Raw genomic sequence first — 21262 nt, 5'->3', positions numbered from 1 at the left:
CTAAAATTTTTTTTGACCATACTAAACCTTAGTTATGAGGACAACTTTCCAAAATATTGGGGTGGATATTATGATAAACACATTATATCATTATTGTAACTATATATTATTTAAGATTTTAATTAATAAATTAAATAATACGACATGTGTTAAAATATGTAACAATATGCTACATATATACTTTTGAATGTTAAAATACCGATATAATTTTATACAAAAAACATATATTAATTAATTAAAAAAAAAAAAACATGAAATAATAAGCAATATGTAATAGTAATACAATAGACATAAGGTAATAAATAATGTGTAAAATATTATGTAATGAACAATAGAACATTATGAAATGTAGATTATTATTAACAAAAAAATAATAAATAACATGTAATATATTACTACAAAACAATTAATAAAGAAATTATAGTAGCATTGGTGATTACTTTTTGCCTTTTAAAATACTATCAAAATGAATATAAAAAGAAACGGTAGCACAGTGTGTACGTGATATAGTCGAGACAAGTATAGATGATATCTGACAGTGATTAAAATCACTATCATAAGAAAAGATGTTAAATCTGTAGATAGTATTTAATTTTAAAAAATTGATGGATTATTCCAAAAGCAAAATTACCCCTATTTCCTTCATTATTCCTAATTGGCAGTTCTAAGATTGTGGTTATTGCGTTGTAAAAATTTAAGACCTTCACGATTGGGTACTAAGTTCGAACACCGTCCGTATAAATAGCATTTTTTTCTTTATTCTTTTTGAATTTTATTCCTTTCTTCGTAAAAATTACAATATTAAATTATTGAATATCCATTACATACTAAATTTAATTACTATAACAAGTATATTTTCAAATACTACTAATAAATATATAATTAAGAAAATAGGAGTTCATATTGCTTTTGGAATAATCCATTAATTAAACACTACCTACAAATTTGCATCGAAGCGTATCTTATGATAGTGATTTTAATCATTGTCAGATATCACCTATACTTGTCCTTACTATGTTGCAATCACACTGTACTACCGTTTTTAAAGTTTGATTTCATTAGCTATATAGTGATTTTTTATCATAACCCACTCAATTACTTACAATATAAATATTATATATATATTTGGTAAGTTTTTAACGGATTCCTAAATTAAAATTTATTTTTTAATTTTATAAAAACTTATATTTCAAAATTCTTCATACACAAATTGTAATTTAGCAGTTTACACAACTAGTGTCGTTTAGCATTATTTTTTTAAATAATGATGAGTAAACAAAGATACTAGTGCGTCATTTTATAATACTTATCGTTGGACTTAACGCATAATTTCTAAAATAATGTTGAGGGAGCTTTTATATTATTCCTTTCTCATATATTTTTAATTTTGTAACATTTATTATATATAGAGAGTATTACTTATTTATCATAACATACTAAATTATTTACAACATAAAAACAATTTTAACTATTTTTTTTGATTACCTTTAGTTGCATATTATTCTTGATTAATTAGATATGTAAACTTTTTTATAAAGTAAATAAAATTTTTGCTTTTAATTTTGACACCCAATTTTTCATAAAATTAACATATAAACCCAAAAATATCCAAAATTTTATTGTTCCCTTTAGAATCTAAATTTTAGATGAACACTACGTATTTAGTTAAATATATACTAGATAAGTTATTCATTATAACCCACTCAATTACTTACAGAATAAATATAATTTAAACATTTTTATTTTTGGTTATCTTTAGTTATACATTATGTTTGAGTTTATATTTTAATAGTAAATGTCATTTAAATTCTTAACATAGCTTTATATATTTATTAGATATAAAATATTACACTTTCAAATTTTTGAGATAATATACATGTTTTACATTTATACTATTCACAGATAGCGTTAATTCTCATCTATTACTAGCAACAGATGGTAACCAAACCCAACCCAACAAGTTAACAGTATATATGTAATAATAAGTGTAATATAGCGACTGGTTCATATGATAATGGACAATCAAGCAAAGTGATCCATGCATTTTTTCCTTCTGTTCCGGCAGCATACAAAATTATAGAAGTGCCTAAATCGTTAGTTTATTATCCGCTAAGTACAACCACCGTATACAACACTGAAGTTACATTACGGTCTCAATCTGGTAAAATAGTTGATTTGAGAGGGGAAACTTTAACTCTCCGCCTTCACATTCGTACATAGAACCATGGCTCTTAAGTTTAATAATATATATTCAAGTGTTCGTCGGACAATACGTAGTTCGCAGTCGTCTAGAGCAGAGACAACATCATATTTACCTAAAAAAAAAAACGCGAGAAAAGCACCGCTAAAAGAAAAAACAAATAAGCCTATTAGCAAACGTAATTTATCGTTTTTAAAATAGTTAAACGTTCTTTGAAATTATGGACGATTTATGCTTAGACGGACGGAAAGTTATGTCTTCAGTGTAAAATAATTAGTCAACAGGTACAATCAATTTTACCGTATAGCTCCGATATATATCCGACGTATATGTCCGATTTCACCATGAAAACAAAATACTGTTCGAATTTTTTTTTTCATATAAAAGTATGTTATAAAAGCTTTAATCTAGTATATATATTATATATATATAAAAGTGTCAGTATTTCAAAAAATAAGTTGAAAAAGTTCAATTTTTTTTTATACATTTTTAAATTTTGAATATCCTCTNTTATCATAAAAGCTTAATGTTTTTTTGCATTTTTTTTTTTATACATTTTTAAATTTTGAATATCCTCTGATAAATTGAGACCTGAGTAATTGTCGCATTTGTAATTATAGTAATGGTAAATAACCTTCATTTTAATTTTAAGTTTTTTAAGATACTCAAATCATTATATTATAGTATAGAATTTTACATTTATACTGTCAGTCTAAATTCATCTACAATGGAATTTGTAGTGAAAAATCGAAGCCACTTATTATCTATTAAGGTTTCAAATTTCGTTTTCACAAAACTCTTATATATGATGTACAGAGATGGCTTTTCTGTATAAAAAATTGTAAGCGTTCTTTGAAATTATTATCTCCTTCAAATAAAATAGTAGAGAGTAATACTGATCACAGCCAAAGTAAAACTGATAAAAATGTTCTAAATAAGCAAATTTTGAATAATTCTTTAAAAAGAAAAACATAAAATGATTTTCTGGAATGTTCAAATAATTAAATTGCTGTTGTGCTTTAGACAATTTGTATATTGATGGCCTTAACGAAATAATTACTACGATTTCTATTTAAGTGATCTATTACGATAAAAATGCAAAAAAATATTGAGCTTTATTGATAAATTTACTATAAATAGTAATTATAAAATTATCAATTATTGCGTTAATAACGCGACAAAAAAAACGTGATAAAAACATTAACGAACAACAATATCAATATCTTGAACTCGGTATGAATATCAATGATTCAGTATGATATATTTGTTATTTATTTAATTAATTGATAACAATATATTTGTTTATTGACCCATGTAACCATGTTAATACCATGTTTTTGAAATTTGAACATTTTCTGCTCATAGAAGAGATTTAAATAGGTAACTTTTCCACCAAAAATTAACTTTTTCAATTTAACTTATGAAAATATTCCAGAATACTGACACAAAATACATAAAACTCTTAAATTAAAGCTAACGTAATGTTTGGTAAAGAACGCTTTTAGCAAAGACCTAGTGGACCAGATGTCCACTAAAACGGGAGCATAATAGTGAGGATGCATCAGTTGGGATAAGTATAGATCGGTGTCCGCGAGTTGATTCCCGAGACTTTTAATTGATTTTCAGTAAAAATCTAACTATAGATTTAATTTCAGCGCAAAAAATAGAAAAGTAAATTTTTTCTTTTTTTCTGTTTTCTTATTTTGATTTTAATTTTAGAGCAGATTTTTTGAACAATGACTAGCTTAAAATATCAAATTTTAAAACTTTTATGGTTCTTATCGTTGATAACTAATGTTATATTATTGTTTAATTAAACTATAATAAGATGTGAACAGATGAAAAGATAATTATATTATGTTAATTAGACATGATATTACAATTAATAATAGTTATACATAAGACAGTGTATATGAGATACACGAGACACAAAAGTATATATTATCAACAATGATAACAGTCTGACCAGTTATGTAACATGCTCCTTTTTTTTTTAAAATCTGTTATATTAACAATCAAGTATACAAATACAACAAATATAATATATACAATAATAGGATATAATAACAATTTAAATAATTAATTAAATGATAGTACAAATACTACAAATATCTCTTAGGTTTTACGATTTTTCTACCATACCTATTAATCTCAGGCTGTCTATTCACTGTAGTATTGAGATCCTTATTAAAAATATTATTTTCTTTATTAGTTTTAACATTATTATCTAATAAATAATCATTGTGTTTAATGGCAGATTTAATAATGTGTTTCCTATTTCTTCTATATTTTTGCCCAATATCATTTTGTATAATGTAAGACCTGGGTTCATTACAAATTTTAATTATTTTACCAGGTGACCAATCACTATCAGATTTAAGTTTAAATAATATGTTATCATTAATTACTAAATCACTTAACTGTTTAGATTTCTTATTATAATAATATTTTGAATTTTTATTTTTATTAAAAATTAAATTTTTATATATATCAGTGTTAACAAGTTTAGGTTTAAGAAAAGAATTAGTGACAGGAATTTTAGTTCTTAGATTTCTAGACATTAACAGTTGTGCTGGAGAACACAATTTACCTTTTGGAGTATTTCTGTATTGTAATAAAGCAATATGAGGATCTTTTCCGGAATCCATTGCTTTTTTCAGTAATTTCTTTACCGTTTGTATGCTTCTTTCAGCTAATCCATTAGACTGTGGATAATTAGGACTAGTCGTTATGTGTTTAATACCCCAGTCACTAGTAAAACATTTAAACTCTTGTGAGTTATATGGTGGTCCGTTATCTGATATTAATTCCAATGGTATACCAAATCTAGCAAAAATAGTTTTAAGTTGACTAATTACTACTTTTGCATAAGATCCATTAACAAGTAGAGTTACTTCTACATATTTAGAAAAATAGTCAACTACCAATAAGTATGTTTTATTATTATAATGGAAAAAATCTACACCTAATTTTTGCCATGGTAAATCAGGTATCGGGTGACTTATCATCGGTTCTCTTTTATTACCTTTATGATATTTCATACAAATTTCACAACTTTCAACAATATTTTTAATATCATTAGTTATATTTGGCCAAAAAAGAACATCTTTAATTTGATTTCTACATCTTTCAATACCCATATGACCTTCATGAATTAAGTTTAACATTTGTGACCTTAGACTATGTGGAATAACAAGACAATGACCTTTAAAAACTAGATTATCAATGACATTAATTTCATCCCTATAACACCAATAAGGTTTAAGACAATCTTCAACTAAGTTTTTGTTGGTAGGCCAACCTGTTAAATATACTTGGATAATCTTTTTTAAAACTAAATCATTTGCAGTTTCTTTCTTAATTTTTTCAAGTTGTGTTTCTTCTATAGCTAGATTTTCTGTGAATGATTTTACATGTGCGACTAGTTCTTCTTCAAGATCATTTGTATCAACATCATGTAATGGCGCTCTAGACAAAGTGTCTGCTAAAACTAATTGTTTTCCTGGAATGTAATCTACCTTCAAATCATAAGATTGAATTTTCAACATCATTCTTTGAAGTCTGATTGGAACTGAATGTAAAGGTTTATTAAAAAGTGTAACTAATGGTTTGTGATCAGTTTCCACTTGAACGGTTTGTCCATATAAATATTGGTGAAATCGTTGACACCCAAAGACAATAGCATACAGCTCCTTCTCAATTTGTGCATAGTTCTGTTGTGTCATATTAAGTGACTGTGAAGCATAAGCACAAGGTTTATTACTTTGCATAATTACTGCACCTACTGCAAATTGTGAAGCATCAACGGATAGTTTAATTGGTAATGACGGATTGAAATAAGCCAAAACAGGTGGTGTAGTAATACACTGCTTTACCTTTTTAAAAATAGTTTCATAATTTTCATCCCAAAGCCAAGTTGTATCTTTTTTAAGTAAAGAGCGTAGACTTGCAGTTTCATCTGCTAAATTAGGAATATAGGAACTTAAATAATTCAACATTCCCAAAAAACGCTGTAACTCTTTTACAGAATTAGGACTAGACATATTAATAATTGCTTTTATTTTATCAGGATCTGGTGAAACACCTTGATTATTAAAGACATGACCCAAAAATTTAACTTCTGTAACTCCAAATTTACATTTATTTTTATTAAATTTTAAATTCATTTCCCTAGCCCTTCCAAACACTTTTTTAAGACGTTCATCATGTTCTTCTTTAGTAGAACCCATGACAATAATATCATCAATATACACAATAGCACCCTCTATATCCGAAAACATTTCTGTCATTATTCTGTGAAATATTTCAGGCGCACAATTTAGACCATAAGGTAATCTACAAAATTTATAACGACCAAAAGGAGTATTGAATGTACAAAGATTAGAACTTTCTTCATCTAGAGGTATCATCCAAAAACCAGAATTTGCATCAAGAGTAGAAAAGAAATTTGCTTGAGACAGTTGTGTTTTTATTACTTCAAAATTAGGAAGTGGATAATGTGACCTTTTAATTGCTTTGTTAAGATTTCTTGGATCTAGACATATCCTTAATTTTTTATTCTTTTTAACTACTAAGACAATAGAGCTCACCCATGAAGTAGGTTTTGTAACTTTTTCAATAACTTTATTATTACACATTATCTCTAGTTCTTCACTAAGTTGACTATACAAAGAAAAAGGAATTTTGCGAGGTGCATCTATAATTGGTTGTACACTAGGATCAACATGGATATGACATTTAATAGGCAGACTACCTAAACCTTCAAAAATATCCTTATAACTAACTAATGTAAAATTTTCACTATCACTTAGATAATTAATTCGTTGAATTAAATTTAATTTACTACAAGTTGGTAGACCTAAAATAGTAGTACAATCAAAATTTACTATATAAAAAACTAAATCTTCAAATTTATTTTTGTACCCACATTTAATATTACAGCTACCCACAGCTGGTATTACTTTAGAATGTATGGACATCAATTTAACTTTAATATTTTTATTAATCAATGACTCTTTTAAGTTAAGTTTCAAAAAATTATTTATTGATATAATATTAACCTGAGCACCAGTGTCAATTTGACATTTTAAAATCTCATTATTTATATACAAATCAACTAACCAAACTAAATTGTTTTCAACATTATTATTAACAGTATTTACATTAGTATTAATAGTACCTATAAAAAAGTTATCAGTAGGAGACTCAATAACAGTTCTAACAGCCTTTGATTTACAATATTTAGCAAAATGATTAAAACGATTACATGTATTGCATTTAACACCTATGGCAGGACATTTATATTTATGTTTTTGACCACAACGTGTACAAGTATTGTTATTTTGAACATTAGAAGTATTTTTAAAGTTAGTGTACCTTGTTAGTGATTGTGATGACTTTCTTTGGTTTCTGTTATCTGACCTTTTTTGATTTGACTCTCTCCTTGCCTGTATTGCTAAAACATTCTCCTCTTTTGAACCAACAACCAAATCTTCCATATGCTGTTTTGATAATTCTATTGAAGTACAAATTTCCATTGCTCTGTCTAATGTTAATCCATCTTCTTTCAATAAATTTTGTTTTATTTGTTGCCATTTATTATGCAGACCAAAAATCAACACATCTTTAATTAGACTTTCTCGAAGATTATCAAATTCACATGACATGCTTCTGTTTTTTAAATCAGCAACATATTCACTAATACTTTCATCAACTGATTGTAAGCGAGTAAAAAATTTATGTCGCTCAATGGTGACATTCTTTTTAGGAATGAAGTAATTAGAGAATAAAATTATAACTTCTTCTAATTTTGCTTTATTAATATCAATATTAAATGAATTGAATATTTTAAGTGACTGTTTTCCAATAAAGTGTAGAAAAATAGATACTTTTCTCTGCTCGCTAAGAGAATCATAGCCAGTAGCTGACAAATATATATTAAACTCTTGTATCCATTCGGACCAATTTAATGATAAATTACCATCTAAAGATAGTGGTTGAATATTCCCAGTTAAACCAGTAGACATTTCTTCTTTTTCTTCTTCTAAAGTGACTTTACGACTTTTTGACATTGTATGACTTGTTACCAAAATATTTAAAGTTCGATAACACCTGACACCATGTTATATTATTGTTTAATTAAACTATAATAAGATGTGAACAGATGAAAAGATAATTATATTATGTTAATTAGACATGATATTACAATTAATAATAGTTATACATAAGACAGTGTATATGAGATACACGAGACACAAAAGTATATATTATCAACAATGATAACAGTCTGACCAGTTATGTAACAACTAATATTTAATTACTTATTTTTGTATTTAAAATTAATTAAATTATACCTTTTGCTTGAAACTCTTACATAAATAATTACGTAATTTAATATTTCTTTTTACTGTTTGGTTTAAGTATATAATAAGATTTTCTATAAAACATTTTTCGGTCTATGCGTTTTTATACCAAACACTTTCATATTTATTTCAAAATCCAAATTTTGCCTACAGTGATCTCATGGTAAATATCTTATTAATTATTAAATACATTTTTCTTCTTACATTACTATAACTAATATTAAGTCAATAGTCGCGTTTTGAATACATCTATTATTTTGCTAAAAAAACTTTAATGCATTAAATATTTTTATTTTAACTTATCAATACTTGTAGGAATAAACTTCATTACAATAGAGCTACTGAATAGTAAATCCTTTATTCGATTGCTTTATACAATATAAAATAAATCCATTAAACCTTTTTTTCTATGATTATTTTCTTATGCAATTTGCTATTCAACTCTTGAAGTCTTTGTTATCAGTCAGAGCGCTTCAAGTTGACAATAAAGTTAATGTCTTTGAAAACCCGTTTTGCTGAAAAAGTAAACTCATTATATTATAATCGATCATCGGCTGATTCTGACACCGGTCACTACAATACAGCTCACACAAACTCTCTAACTAATCGAATTCGAATTTTTGTCTTGATATGTTAGATGAAATACTAGTATCATATACATTTCAATATTATCAATACAGGGTGATTGATTAACTATGCCTCATGCAATATCTTTAATAGTATAAACATTATATAATATTTTTCTTTTCAGTAATTAATGGTATCATATGTTCTATAATTTTCAAAAAACAAAAAAAAATAGTCTAATCGTTTCTCCCTCTCTCCTTAAAAATAATATTAGTTAAAGTTTTTTTAATAGAAACATTTATTGGTAATCCATATAATATAAGGAAAAGATCTAATTATGAGTATAACCAGTCATTTAACCATCCAGAAACCGGTCACTTTTGAACCAGAATTTCAGAAATCATTAATTCTACATTATCATAATTGGAAATGAAACGTGCGTCTATTTTATTTTATATCTATTTTTATAAACCTCTCTTCTCCTCCTGTCCAAGTATAAGTGCTAATATTTTTTAAAATTCTGGCTTAAAATTATTATTGACTAGTCACTTTATTATTTTTAAGCTAATTAAACATTTATATATATGGTTGTTCAGTAAGTAAGGAAACGGGTTTCTGTTGTTTATATTGTTTGTAACAATTTAAAAGTTTCCTGACTTTTTAAACAATCTATACATTTTAATTTAAAAAACTTAAGTTCATAATATTTTTAAGAGAGAAAGGGAAGATAGAACCAACATTTTTTTTAAATTATAGAACATAGAATACTATTAACTTCTGAAAAAAAAGAATTATAATTTTTTTAAACGAATACTATTTAAAATTTCAATAATTAACGTAATAAGTCAAAATATTAATTTAATTTTTAAAAGTTTAATGGCATTTAATTTTTAAATATATTAATTTATAATAATAAAAAAAAATTAAGTAAAAAATGTAATGCAGTTAAATAGTAAGGACTAATTTTTCTTTTGTATGTTGTGAAAGACTAATGAAAGATTCATTTATGAATTTCTAAACTGTTTTACGAAAATTAAACTCACGGAATATGAATAAGTAGGTTTAGATCGATTGGTTTTCTTCAATAATTTACGTTGCAGTCAATGAAAATTTAAAAAGTAATTCGTGTTGGATCCAATTGCAATTAAGAACTCACAAGATAAATTTTAAAATAATTTTTAAAAAATTAAATGCTACACAATGTTTATACAATTACTTTTATGCATCGAAGCTTTACTATATTTAAATGTTTAATTTTTACTTTCGTTATTTTTAAAGTTTTTTTATATACAGAGTATTCAGTAAATAAGGGTCACTTGTTTGCAAACATGAGAACAATAGAAACCCGTTTCTTTACTTACTGAACACCTATATAACTAGAACATAATATTTTCTTAAGTAAATTTATAAACCAAAAATATAAATGAAACTTCATTTGTTTTCAATTAAAATAATTCTAATTTAATAAAGCCTTAATCTTATTTTAATTATAACAGTGGAACATGAAATTCAATAATGAAAATTAATAAAGAATTTCACATATAACGTAGTTGCCAAATTATTGAAAAAGATTCATTAAAAATGTTAACAAGGCTGTTGTTGATGAATAATATTACTTTAAATAAATACCGTAGTAAGATTCGTAGTATAAAATTATAACTTAATAGATAGAAATTTTATTTAAAAACGCACTAATAAAAGCGTTTTTAATGAACTCGAAATAATAATCAAAAGTTCCTTTGTTAAAAAATAAATACTTAGTTAAGTACCACCATTAAAAATATTTTAAATGTCAAATACTTTAAATGAACTTTTTTATTGTAAAATTGAAAAATAACCCAACTCAAGATATCTCTCAAGTGTCATAAATAGATATTTGCGTAAAGGACCTATTTTTTCTGGGTGTGCTAGGAGCTATAACGGAAAATAGACGGAAATAAGCAAGTTTTATTTATCATTAACTTAACATCTTGAGATGAAATGTAATGTAATGTCACTAAATTGCGCGTGAAGATTTTGCCGACCTATTTTAAAATATTGATTTGTTCGACAGTTACGACATATTTTCAATTAACTTTAACTCTATTGAATTTGCCTTATTCACTTCAAAGTGAAATAAATTATGATTAATAAATAATTATATAATTAAAATTGGGTCCCAAAAATGAATAAATGGTACAATTAACTTTGTATTCTATTATAACCTACGCAAGAGTAATCCAAAATTGCATGTTAAATAAGTGCTAAAAAAAATGTTTTATCTACTATAAACAGAGTGGAGTTAGTTGACACAGATCAATTTTTTATCAACAAATTTTAATCTGACAAAGTCTGATTGTTCTATTTTATTTACGTTTTAAGAAGTCCTCGGTATATTTTCAAAAATTTAAGATATAATTTATTATTGAAATATTATTATTATCAAAAAGTTAAATTGACAAAAAACAAATAAATGATGTAAGTTAAACCATTAATTGATCACTTAAAATTGATGCGTAGCTTAACCTCAAAACTTCAATATTAATAATATATATTTAGTCTTACATTTTAAGCCTAATCCTAAAACTTAATTTTTAATGGAAGTAAACTTAAATAAAAAAATTTAAAGACATAATTAATAAACATCAATATTGCTTTATTCAATAAATTGTTAAATAATTACATTTTTAATAAAAAAAAAAAAATTAATATAATAATTTTAATCTAGATCCTAACAATATAAATTTACTAATTTTATATACTAAAATTTGTTATTTATCTAAGTAATATTTTACTCATAAATAAATTTTTCATCCGTACTATAATTATATTCAGTATTATATCAACTTGTCCTGTTGCCGGTTTAATAGACAAATATTTATTTTTAACGTTTTTATCTAAAAACTAAATAAGGTAAATAATTATTTACCTTAATTGTTTTGTAGTTATTGTTATTAAAATATAACAATTTCGTCACAATAAAGTCTTTATCTTTTTAAAGGTATCTGTAAAGTTTCACTTGTCATCGAAAATATTATTAAAATAAAAGCATTATATATAAAAAGTGTGTCAACTAGCCCCGGTTTCCCCATTTGTAATGTTTTTTTTTTATAGATTTTTCAGCTTGTCCATTACAATTGAAAGCCATCTAATAGAGTTACATTTATTATATTCAATATCAAACACAATGACATTATATATTTGAAATGTGTTTTTTTAGCTATAAAAAATATCAATTTTATATTAACATATTTCTATGAAATAACTTTTTTCGTATGTGTTGGAATAAAAATTTAGGCAAATAATATAAAGTCAATTTTTTTAAGTGTGTTTAGTCTTCGCTAAAATCATGACATAAATTTATTATACTTAATGCCGTAAAAAAACTTAAATGTTCATAAGGTTCATATTCTATACAATTTAAAAATAAATATATTCTAAACCACCTACTATAAAATTAAAACAAAAGAAAAATCACGTCCATCACAAAGATATTGGTCAACAAATTATAATAAATCAGTTTAATATATAGTGATCAATTCACCTTAACAATATCAAACATGTATGAGTTTTAACAAAGGAAAATAAAAGAATTATTTTATTTACTGACAGAAAATCAATAAAAAAAACAATAAAATATTACCTCTTAAAAATAATTACTCAGAATGTAAACTTTTACCGATTGTAGAAATTGTGGCTTTTGGAAAGCTAGAAATAGTAAAAAAATTCCAAATAAATTTTGCTATTAGTAATCAAATACTGTGCAAAGTTTTTAAATTCACAATTGTCATAATGTCATCATGCACGTATAATTATATAAAGGATTGTAATTATTGTTGAAAGCTTTTGCGAATTCGATAAAAAACTGCGATAATACGTAATGTAGCCAAGTCAATTATTTATTTGGTCAAATTAAAGCTGTTTAGTCATGAGTAGAATATGGACGTACTTCAAGAATAGCACAATTCATGGATTTAATTATATTGCGGACGAAAAGCGACACTGGACCGAAAGGTAAATATATCTTAACCAACGTAAACACAACGCTTAGCTACAGGGCATAGTTAATGTTGCTTAATAAAATATCTCTCTCTATATATATATTGTATATAGATATATACGTTGGTCCTATACAACAATGTCTGCAATTATAAAATCGGAAAGTAACGTTTTTGCGCTACATTTTAGGTATTTTTTTCATATTATCTTTTATATTTTTTTAAGTAAAGCCGTTACACTTAAAGTCATGTTTATTGTTAATTTTTATGAATAATATGTACTTAAGCTATCTAAATAACATGCTTAAAAATAGTTCAAGCAAAACTTATTCATAACAATCAACTATAAATATCACCCTCAGTCTTAATGAATTATTTTTCTAATATTTAATTTGGAAATGAATCTTATATCGTACAAAAATGTCAATAATACTACAATTTATGACTTGCTATTTTTATTTTTTTTTATAACAACACATTTTTACTATTGAGGTAAAGACTTCAAAGAAATTTTCTTTTCAGACGGAAGTAATAACTTGTAATTTTGTATTTCTTTTTATTCGAGTGAGATTAGCCGAATGCTATTCACTTATTACAAAACAAAAAAAAAATGTGTTGCTATAAGCTACAATGAGTGGGTATTTTCAGTAGAAAAGCGAAACATTATAATAATAACATTTAAGAAGAAAAATTTTGTTAAAATGTAATCAAAAAATGCAAAAGAAAAATATGTTGTATTAATAAATGTTAGAAATCATTACACTTAAAACAACCTAAAGTAAAACAATTCTTACTTATTTGAACAGTTTATGAAATTGATTTATATATTGTTATTTTTTATGATTTCTGAAAAAATTAATAAAATTTATAGAAGTACATAATTTTAAGCTATTGGTTAGTTTCAGTAATGAAAACTATAAATTTTGGACGAATTACACATTTTATAATTTATTTATTTTATTATTATTATAGTAATTTTGTATTTTGTGTTAGAATATTTTGGATATTAACGTGTTTGATATCAGGCTTTGCTACTTGGCAATACTTGGACGCTACTTGGTACGCTTATAAACATAATGCGGTTAGTTTTGTGTCAGACACAACTTATTTACATTGGAATACTAGTTTTCTTTCATTGTCAGTATGCGAACAAGAATCACCAGATAGATTATATGATTCAGCCACTAAGTATGTAATTAATAATTTAAAAAAATATTTTAGTTTTTAATTAATATTTTAAATATGTTTTTTGTTTTAAATGTTAGCTACAATTGATCAATTACATTTAAATTACATGAAATCATATCTGTTTTTACAGCATAATCTTTTCAGCACCATTAAAGTATCCAAATGGATTGCCAAGTGCTAATGTTCTGTCTTCTAAGACTAAGAACTCATAATTTCCGTTTATCCGCTTAAACGCTTTATTCTTAAATTGCAAAGTCTAATATCTTTTAGATTTTTATTATAAATCATTGATTATTTGATTGCAATATACCAACATTATTAAATCATCGAACGCACATGAAGACACGGGTGATTATCATTAAATTATGGAATAGTAATGAGTTGATTATTTTAATAATTGGATATCAAAATCAAATATTTGTTTAAAAGAAACGAAACAAATTTCCAGTACAAGTCAAATCGATAACATTGTAAACATTAATGCATTATTTACTTATAATTTTATTTTTAATTACCAGAAAAATATAAGATTCAAACTACTTAAACTAAATATATGATATTTTAATAACAGGAATGATAGGTACGCTAAGATATTTGGGTATTTGTAGTTATTATTATTTTAATGCATAGACTGTTTGGATCAAACCGAGACTCAAGTGTAGATTTTTATCTGAGAGATATTGCTTTCTACGATGGCGCTTGTTACTCGTGTGTCACTCACTGCCTGAAAGAATCGGTGAATTGCTCAACAGATTTTGCAACCATAATACGTGAAGTAAAAAAATGTTTAAGCTTTAAAAGAAAAACTGAATTTAAATTATAGATTCCGATTTCTAGAAATAAATTACAATAATGTTTATTTTTTATAATCAATATATTTTTGAGTCATTTATTCACTTCCATAAAAGAGTTTTAAAATTTAGATTCGAGCAAATTGCAAAGACCTAATAGGAAATTGCATTTGGAACAACGAAACGTTCGAGTGTTGTGAACAGTTTTTACCAATAACTACGGAAAATGGCGTGTGTTTCACGATAAATTCTTTACATACTGTCAAGTAGGTTTGTTTACTTAATAATTGTTGTTTAGAATAACGTACATGTTAATACTTTAAAGGCGCAATGAAGAAAAACTGAAAATGATATCAAACAAAGAACTAGGACCAGGAAGACTTTCATTTACTGCATTTGAATCTATAAAAGTAATTTTTTAGAGTTGAAAATAAATATAAACTTTAGTTTTTATATTCGCTCTTCAGCTGTATATTCATGCGCCGGAAGACATACCATACGTCAATCATCCAGAAGAAGAGAAGTTTGTACTCAGCTGGGGTGTATCGTTTCTTTTAACATATCAGGCAAGTAAAAATCAATTGAGATCATTCAAATTACAATTAACCATCGTTTTTAGTTGTTTCATGTTCAGGACTAAACTAAATATAAAATTTAACAATATCTCAGCTTTATTTTATGTAACACCCTCAATGATTTGTTGAACAGTCGGTTTATTTACTTTTTCAAATTAGTTTACGGAATTCTGAAGTATCTAGTTTTTATTTCAGTCTTAAAGGTTTCGCGTTGCAGGTAAAAGAAATAGAAAACGATCCAATATTAAAAGATGTTGACATTGCTCAGAGAAATTGTCGATTTCCTGATGAAAATGATTTAGACGTTTACAGTGTTTACAGTAATTCAGCATGTATTGTCAATTGTAGGGCTCATGCACAACTAGATCTATGCAATTGCACTCCACACTATTTAAGAATTCGTGAGTAATTTTTATGTTTAAATTTTTTGTAATGTTCGTATAAAAGCCCATTATAATTTTCGTGACAATAAAATAAAAAATTAATAATAATAATAACAAATTAAATTAATTTCAAATAAAAATAAAATTTAGGTATATTTTTTATCTTATTCTAATACAAACCTAAAATTCTATCAGTTGATTGACTCTGAAAGAAGTTTTACTTCATTTACACGTACTCTAAACGCACACTGTTTTTTTTTTTAATATCTGGATATTTTTTATTGTATATTTTAACCCGATCATCATACATTTATCTTTGATAAGTCACAATGCTTATACAAATTTACTTAATTGAATTATTTAGCTGGAACACCAATATGCGAAGTTGAAGGACTAGGATGTATAACTAAACACGCAGGTCAGTATAAAAAACAAAAAATATTTATTTTGATATTTAATTAAATTTAATCTGTTAATAAAAACAGCGATATTTACTTTTACAAGTATTTTAGCTTCTTTGAGTTATTATTTTAATCGATTTTCAAAGTTTACATTCCCTTGCTTTAATAATCAAAGGATTCAACTTAATTTTTATTTAAAAAAAATTTATTAAAAAGTGGCCTTTTATCCGTCTTTTAAATCTTTTTCAGTCTACTTTTATAAAATTTGTTAATATTTGACAGATACGCGGGAATCGTTAATGCTTTAGGTATTTTCTTTTAGGGAAATTTACTAAGATTTTAGTTACAGTAGAAAGAAGTAACTTCCAACTGTTGTAAAATAAACATAAAGCTTTATAGTTAAATTTACCACTAAATAAAAATTGTACGAAATCAATTTCATCTCTATCTATAGTGCTTAATTTCAAACATATTTATAATTTTTTACATACGTATTCATATTTTCAATTTTCAGAATTATTTAGAGCACTAAAAACTAGTGATTTCAACAAACTAGGACTTGTCTGTGATTGTATATCTAGCTGTACTGAACCAGAATATAATGTTTTATCTACAGAAGTTGGATCGTGAGTTTGTATTTTTTCACTTACTAATAGTGATCAAATATTGTATTCACAAATTTTCATTAATTTAATAAACATAAAATTATTTAATGATAATTTTTTTTTAAGTTTTCATAATATTGCAGTTCAAATAATTTCACTATACATACTATTCCTTAATTTCTTTTAACATTTCGATGAATATTTCAGCTAAAACTCAAACTTTTGAGGTTATTTATTTAGCTATAGAAACTAAGAAGTTTATTTATAATTTTTCAAAAATAAAATAAAATTTCATTTTTAATTCAATTAATTTTTTTCCAATTCATCTTTCCTTAAAAATTTTAATTTTAATATTTTCTTATTGAAGATTGAGCGATGATCCAAATAATGAAGAGGGTAATTATGGTTCCAAGGTCGTAATCGCTTTGGATAGACTTCCAAATGAAAGACTTAAAAGAAATGTTGTTCGATCTAGAATGGATCTAATTGGTAAATAAATTATTTATCTTTTTTTTTTAATATTAATGAAGAAAAAATTTAGTATCATTTGGAGGAACTTTGGCTTTATTCTTGGGAGTCAGCCTGTTGAGTATTGTTGAAATATTCTACTACTTTCTCATATGGACTGATTCTAAAACCAACAAACGTGGAAGAAATAAAACACGGCCTATAAAAATGAAAAACAACTTTCCTTTTTTAAATTAGTACGATTTAACTTTTCATATTTTAATAGTAAGCAATTTACAAATAATAATAATAACAACAAAATACCTAAATGAGAAATAACAGTAATTAAATTTATTAGGTTAACAATGTTGTCACTGAACATAATTTATTGCGTTAGCCATTTTTGTCGGATATTCAGCAATTATTATGGTCATTAATTTCATCAAAGAACGTAAGCACATTGAAATACTAATTATTATCTCTACTTGTTTACCCACATTGTATTACAAAACTTAAATACATTTATACAAGTTCAACGTTAGTAATTGGATTCTGATACGATCACATTTGTGTTCGCATTTTCTTCTGCCTAATAGCTTGGTCAGCATATATATTTTTATAAGAGACTCGCCGACTACATAAACAGATACAAAATGATAATACTTCAAAGAGGAAGATGAAATGCAACGAGCAGCAAGTCCTACCATTTACACGTATTATAATTATTCAACAAAATTAATTACTAATAAAAAATATTAATTATGATTTATCACTATAGTTATTTATTCTTTTATTACTTATTAATTTAATAATTATGGTGTGTCGTCATCTCCCTATTGGAGTACTTATGACATTTCTATCCACATATCATGTTTAACACTATTTTATTATCATTTAAAACCTTGTTAATCGATTCCGTCACACGTTAATTAGAATGACCCTTGGTTGTTCCTCTGGGAGTATATAAACTAATTAGGAACCCTCAGTATTCAAGATATATAAAGCTTAGTCAACTATCCTGTCATATGTTAATTTGAGGCTTTTACTCGAATAACACCGTATTAATCCCTAATTGTGAAAATATATTATATTAATTTGAACATTGTTTAAAGTATAATGCAATTTTTTTAGAATTATAAAGCTAAAAATACTCAGAGTAAAAAGTATATTGTACCGCATTAAGGAAAGTGTTAAAGTACTAAAATTATTTATTGTTACCACTGGTACATTTTTTTTATACCTTGATAACATAAAGGATGAATTTTGTGGCCTAAATTAAGATGCTTTCATACCAAAGTGATCATATAAGCTTACTTAAATTATCATTTAAATATATCAGGCGCCCTATGTTGTTCAATCAGCAATGGGTCGTGCCTTAGTACGTAGGTATTGAAGTTCGATCCTGTTACATTTGGTAATGTAGAATTTCCTTCCTCTCTAGTGCAACCCTGATAGAATTTTTTTTATATATGTTTTTTTAACTGTGTTATAACATATAGCGTATATATATAATATACGTTATATTAATGTTATAGAAACATTTTTGAATGTGTTCTATAATATGTTTAAAACATGATTTTTCAATAAAAGGGGTAAATATTATTTTTGTAAGGATTATAATCAATTGTGTAAGCATACAACATAAAAATAATTTATTGTTTATATATTAAATAATTTTTTTTGATAACACTTATTATTTTGTTTAGTCAGACAAATTATTACGATTGTACTAATTTGTAAAAAAACAATAAATTTATATCAATTGATAAAAATAATTTTAATTTCCCAATTAAGTTTTTCAATAAATATTAATTTCATTTATGGAATATTTTTTTAACGTTAAGTTATATAATTATATCAAATGTTATTAATTTTATTTTAAATTATTATTACATCACCATAAATTTTAGATTAATTTAAATACATCATTAAACATTTTTTTTTATCAAGTCTTTAATAATATATTTTATGGATTTTTTCTTTTAAATACTAAAATAGAATTGAAAGAAGTTATTTTTATAAATTACAAATAGAAAAAATTAAATATAAAATAATTTTATCAGTTTTTTTAGGGCTTATACCAACAAATATCTTAATGACGTGACAAACAATGAATTTAAGATGTTTTTGACGAAAACTTTTTTGTACCCTCTCTCAAAAATAACCTTGTGATTACAAACAAATATTATTTGAACAATCAAGAATTCTAAATGAATTCAGCTCTTAAAACTAATATTATTATTACCAAACATTTATGTTTTCAACTTTCATATTTCAATTCAGAATAAAGGCAGAGACCGAATCTATTGATATATCTCTATGGCTTCAAAGGCAATACAAAACAATTGAAAGAAGGTTTTATTTCTGATATTCATTATTTAAGTATCAGTAGCATAGAACTAAAAAAGCTTGTGAGGAATTATGGATACTGTTTTTATTTTGTAATAACCTGTAACAAAATAACCAAAAATGAATTGTTTGTAAAACTGTATTAATATATTTCACAAAAATGACAGTACATTATTATTTAAAAAATAAAATGTATAAAGTTTTGTAATACAATATTTTAGTAAATAAAGTTAAAATAAAAATATTACACACATATAAAATTACAAGTTGTTTTATGACCAGTGTAATATAACAATTTATTATTTTTTACCACATTATTTTATAACTCGTATTTTTTTTATTAATGTATCAAATAATTCTTAGGACTTACGGAAATATTCTATGAACATTGGCTTAAAAGTAAAGAATAAGGGAAAATTATTATCATTTTAGTAAAATAACTTAATTAAAATTAATCTCTATTATTATTTTATCTAAAATAAAAAATTACTGAAATGTTATATATATTTTTAAAAACAATTGGATTATTTAAAAAAATTAAAGACACATAGTAAAAGTATTAAAAATATGTTCTTTAGTCTTTATTTTATTCATTATATATTTCTGTTACTTTTATACATTTTTAAATATTATTATTTTTATTTTTTAAATAATACATATGAACACTTGATAACAAATGGCCAAACCGCACTAAAAAAGAAAAAAAACTATACATCACAATTTATAATAATTGACATTAATTCATAAATCAAGAGTAAACCGGGGTAAAAGTCCATATGGAATAAGAGTCCAATATTGAAATAATTAATTTAATTTTATAGTTATGGACGACTGGATGAAGTACATCAATTCTTTAACCATTCTTACATGTTTTATTAATTGTTACAAAATCATAGACAAAATTGAATACATTATATAGATTATAAAAATTTGTCATACTTTAAAATTATAATTCACTCTTTAAGAATACTACTGTAATTGTCTTATTTATCAAAAGATATTATTGTTCGACAAAATATATTTATTCCTAAGTGACTAACTCTTTTTTTTACTTATCATAATTAAATATTATGATATTGAATTACGAAATTACTAAATTCAATTAAACTTTCTGATTATTTTGCTATTTCTAGTAAAACATATCTGATAAATATTTATTTATTTATTTGTTTGCTCGTTAAAATTTACTCGATACTAACTGCATACTAACTATATTAAATATAATACTAATCTCACTATTCATATTTAATTTGTATCTTTTGGATAGTTTGTCAATCTTAAAAATAAAAATTGTTTATAACTACCATATACCACAAAATATATGCAATAGAAAAAATGGTACATTTTTATCTTTACTCTATGGATTATTATTTTTTATATAAACATGCTAGCTACTTATATAAAATTTGACTAATAC

At 24.7% G+C, this 21262-nt stretch overlaps 2 protein-coding genes across 11 annotated transcripts; one reads left to right on the top strand and one right to left on the bottom strand.

Annotated features, from left to right (window-relative positions):
* The first annotated feature begins 2183 nt into the window (after positions 1-2183).
* Positions 2184-20306, top strand: LOC126910471 (sodium channel protein Nach-like). 10 transcript variants are annotated; one of them, XM_050693072.1, is made up of 13 exons: positions 2184-2484; positions 13035-13122; positions 14100-14294; positions 14925-15069; positions 15218-15351; positions 15411-15495; positions 15553-15651; positions 15878-16061; positions 16408-16461; positions 16959-17070; positions 17417-17538; positions 17591-17781; positions 17855-18269. In XM_050693072.1, the coding sequence occupies exons 2-12, from the start codon at positions 13037-13039 to the stop codon at positions 17752-17754; spliced, it is 1380 nt and encodes a 459-aa protein (XP_050549029.1). In that variant the 5' UTR covers positions 2184-2484; positions 13035-13036; the 3' UTR covers positions 17755-17781; positions 17855-18269. The 10 variants fall into 10 exon arrangements, 8 of the variants coding, with proteins under 8 accessions (XP_050549029.1, XP_050549025.1, XP_050549028.1 ...); XM_050693068.1 differs by having other exon boundaries at positions 12952-13122; XM_050693071.1 differs by lacking the exon at positions 2184-2484 and adding an exon at positions 2572-2586 and having other exon boundaries at positions 12952-13122.
* LOC126910447 (uncharacterized protein K02A2.6-like) lies at positions 4032-8499 on the bottom strand. The gene has a single exon (XM_050693024.1). It carries the CDS (start codon positions 8269-8271, stop codon positions 4303-4305), a length of 3969 nt encoding a protein of 1322 aa, XP_050548981.1. The 5' UTR covers positions 8272-8499; the 3' UTR covers positions 4032-4302.
* Positions 20307-21262: the final 956 nt, after the last annotated feature.

Source organism: Daktulosphaira vitifoliae, unplaced genomic scaffold (genome assembly GCF_025091365.1).
Source record: "Daktulosphaira vitifoliae isolate Bord-2020 unplaced genomic scaffold, ASM2509136v1 Scaffold_1, whole genome shotgun sequence".
Lineage (NCBI taxonomy): Eukaryota > Metazoa > Arthropoda > Insecta > Hemiptera > Phylloxeridae > Daktulosphaira > Daktulosphaira vitifoliae.
This window is presented reverse-complemented; position numbering and strand designations above follow the sequence as displayed.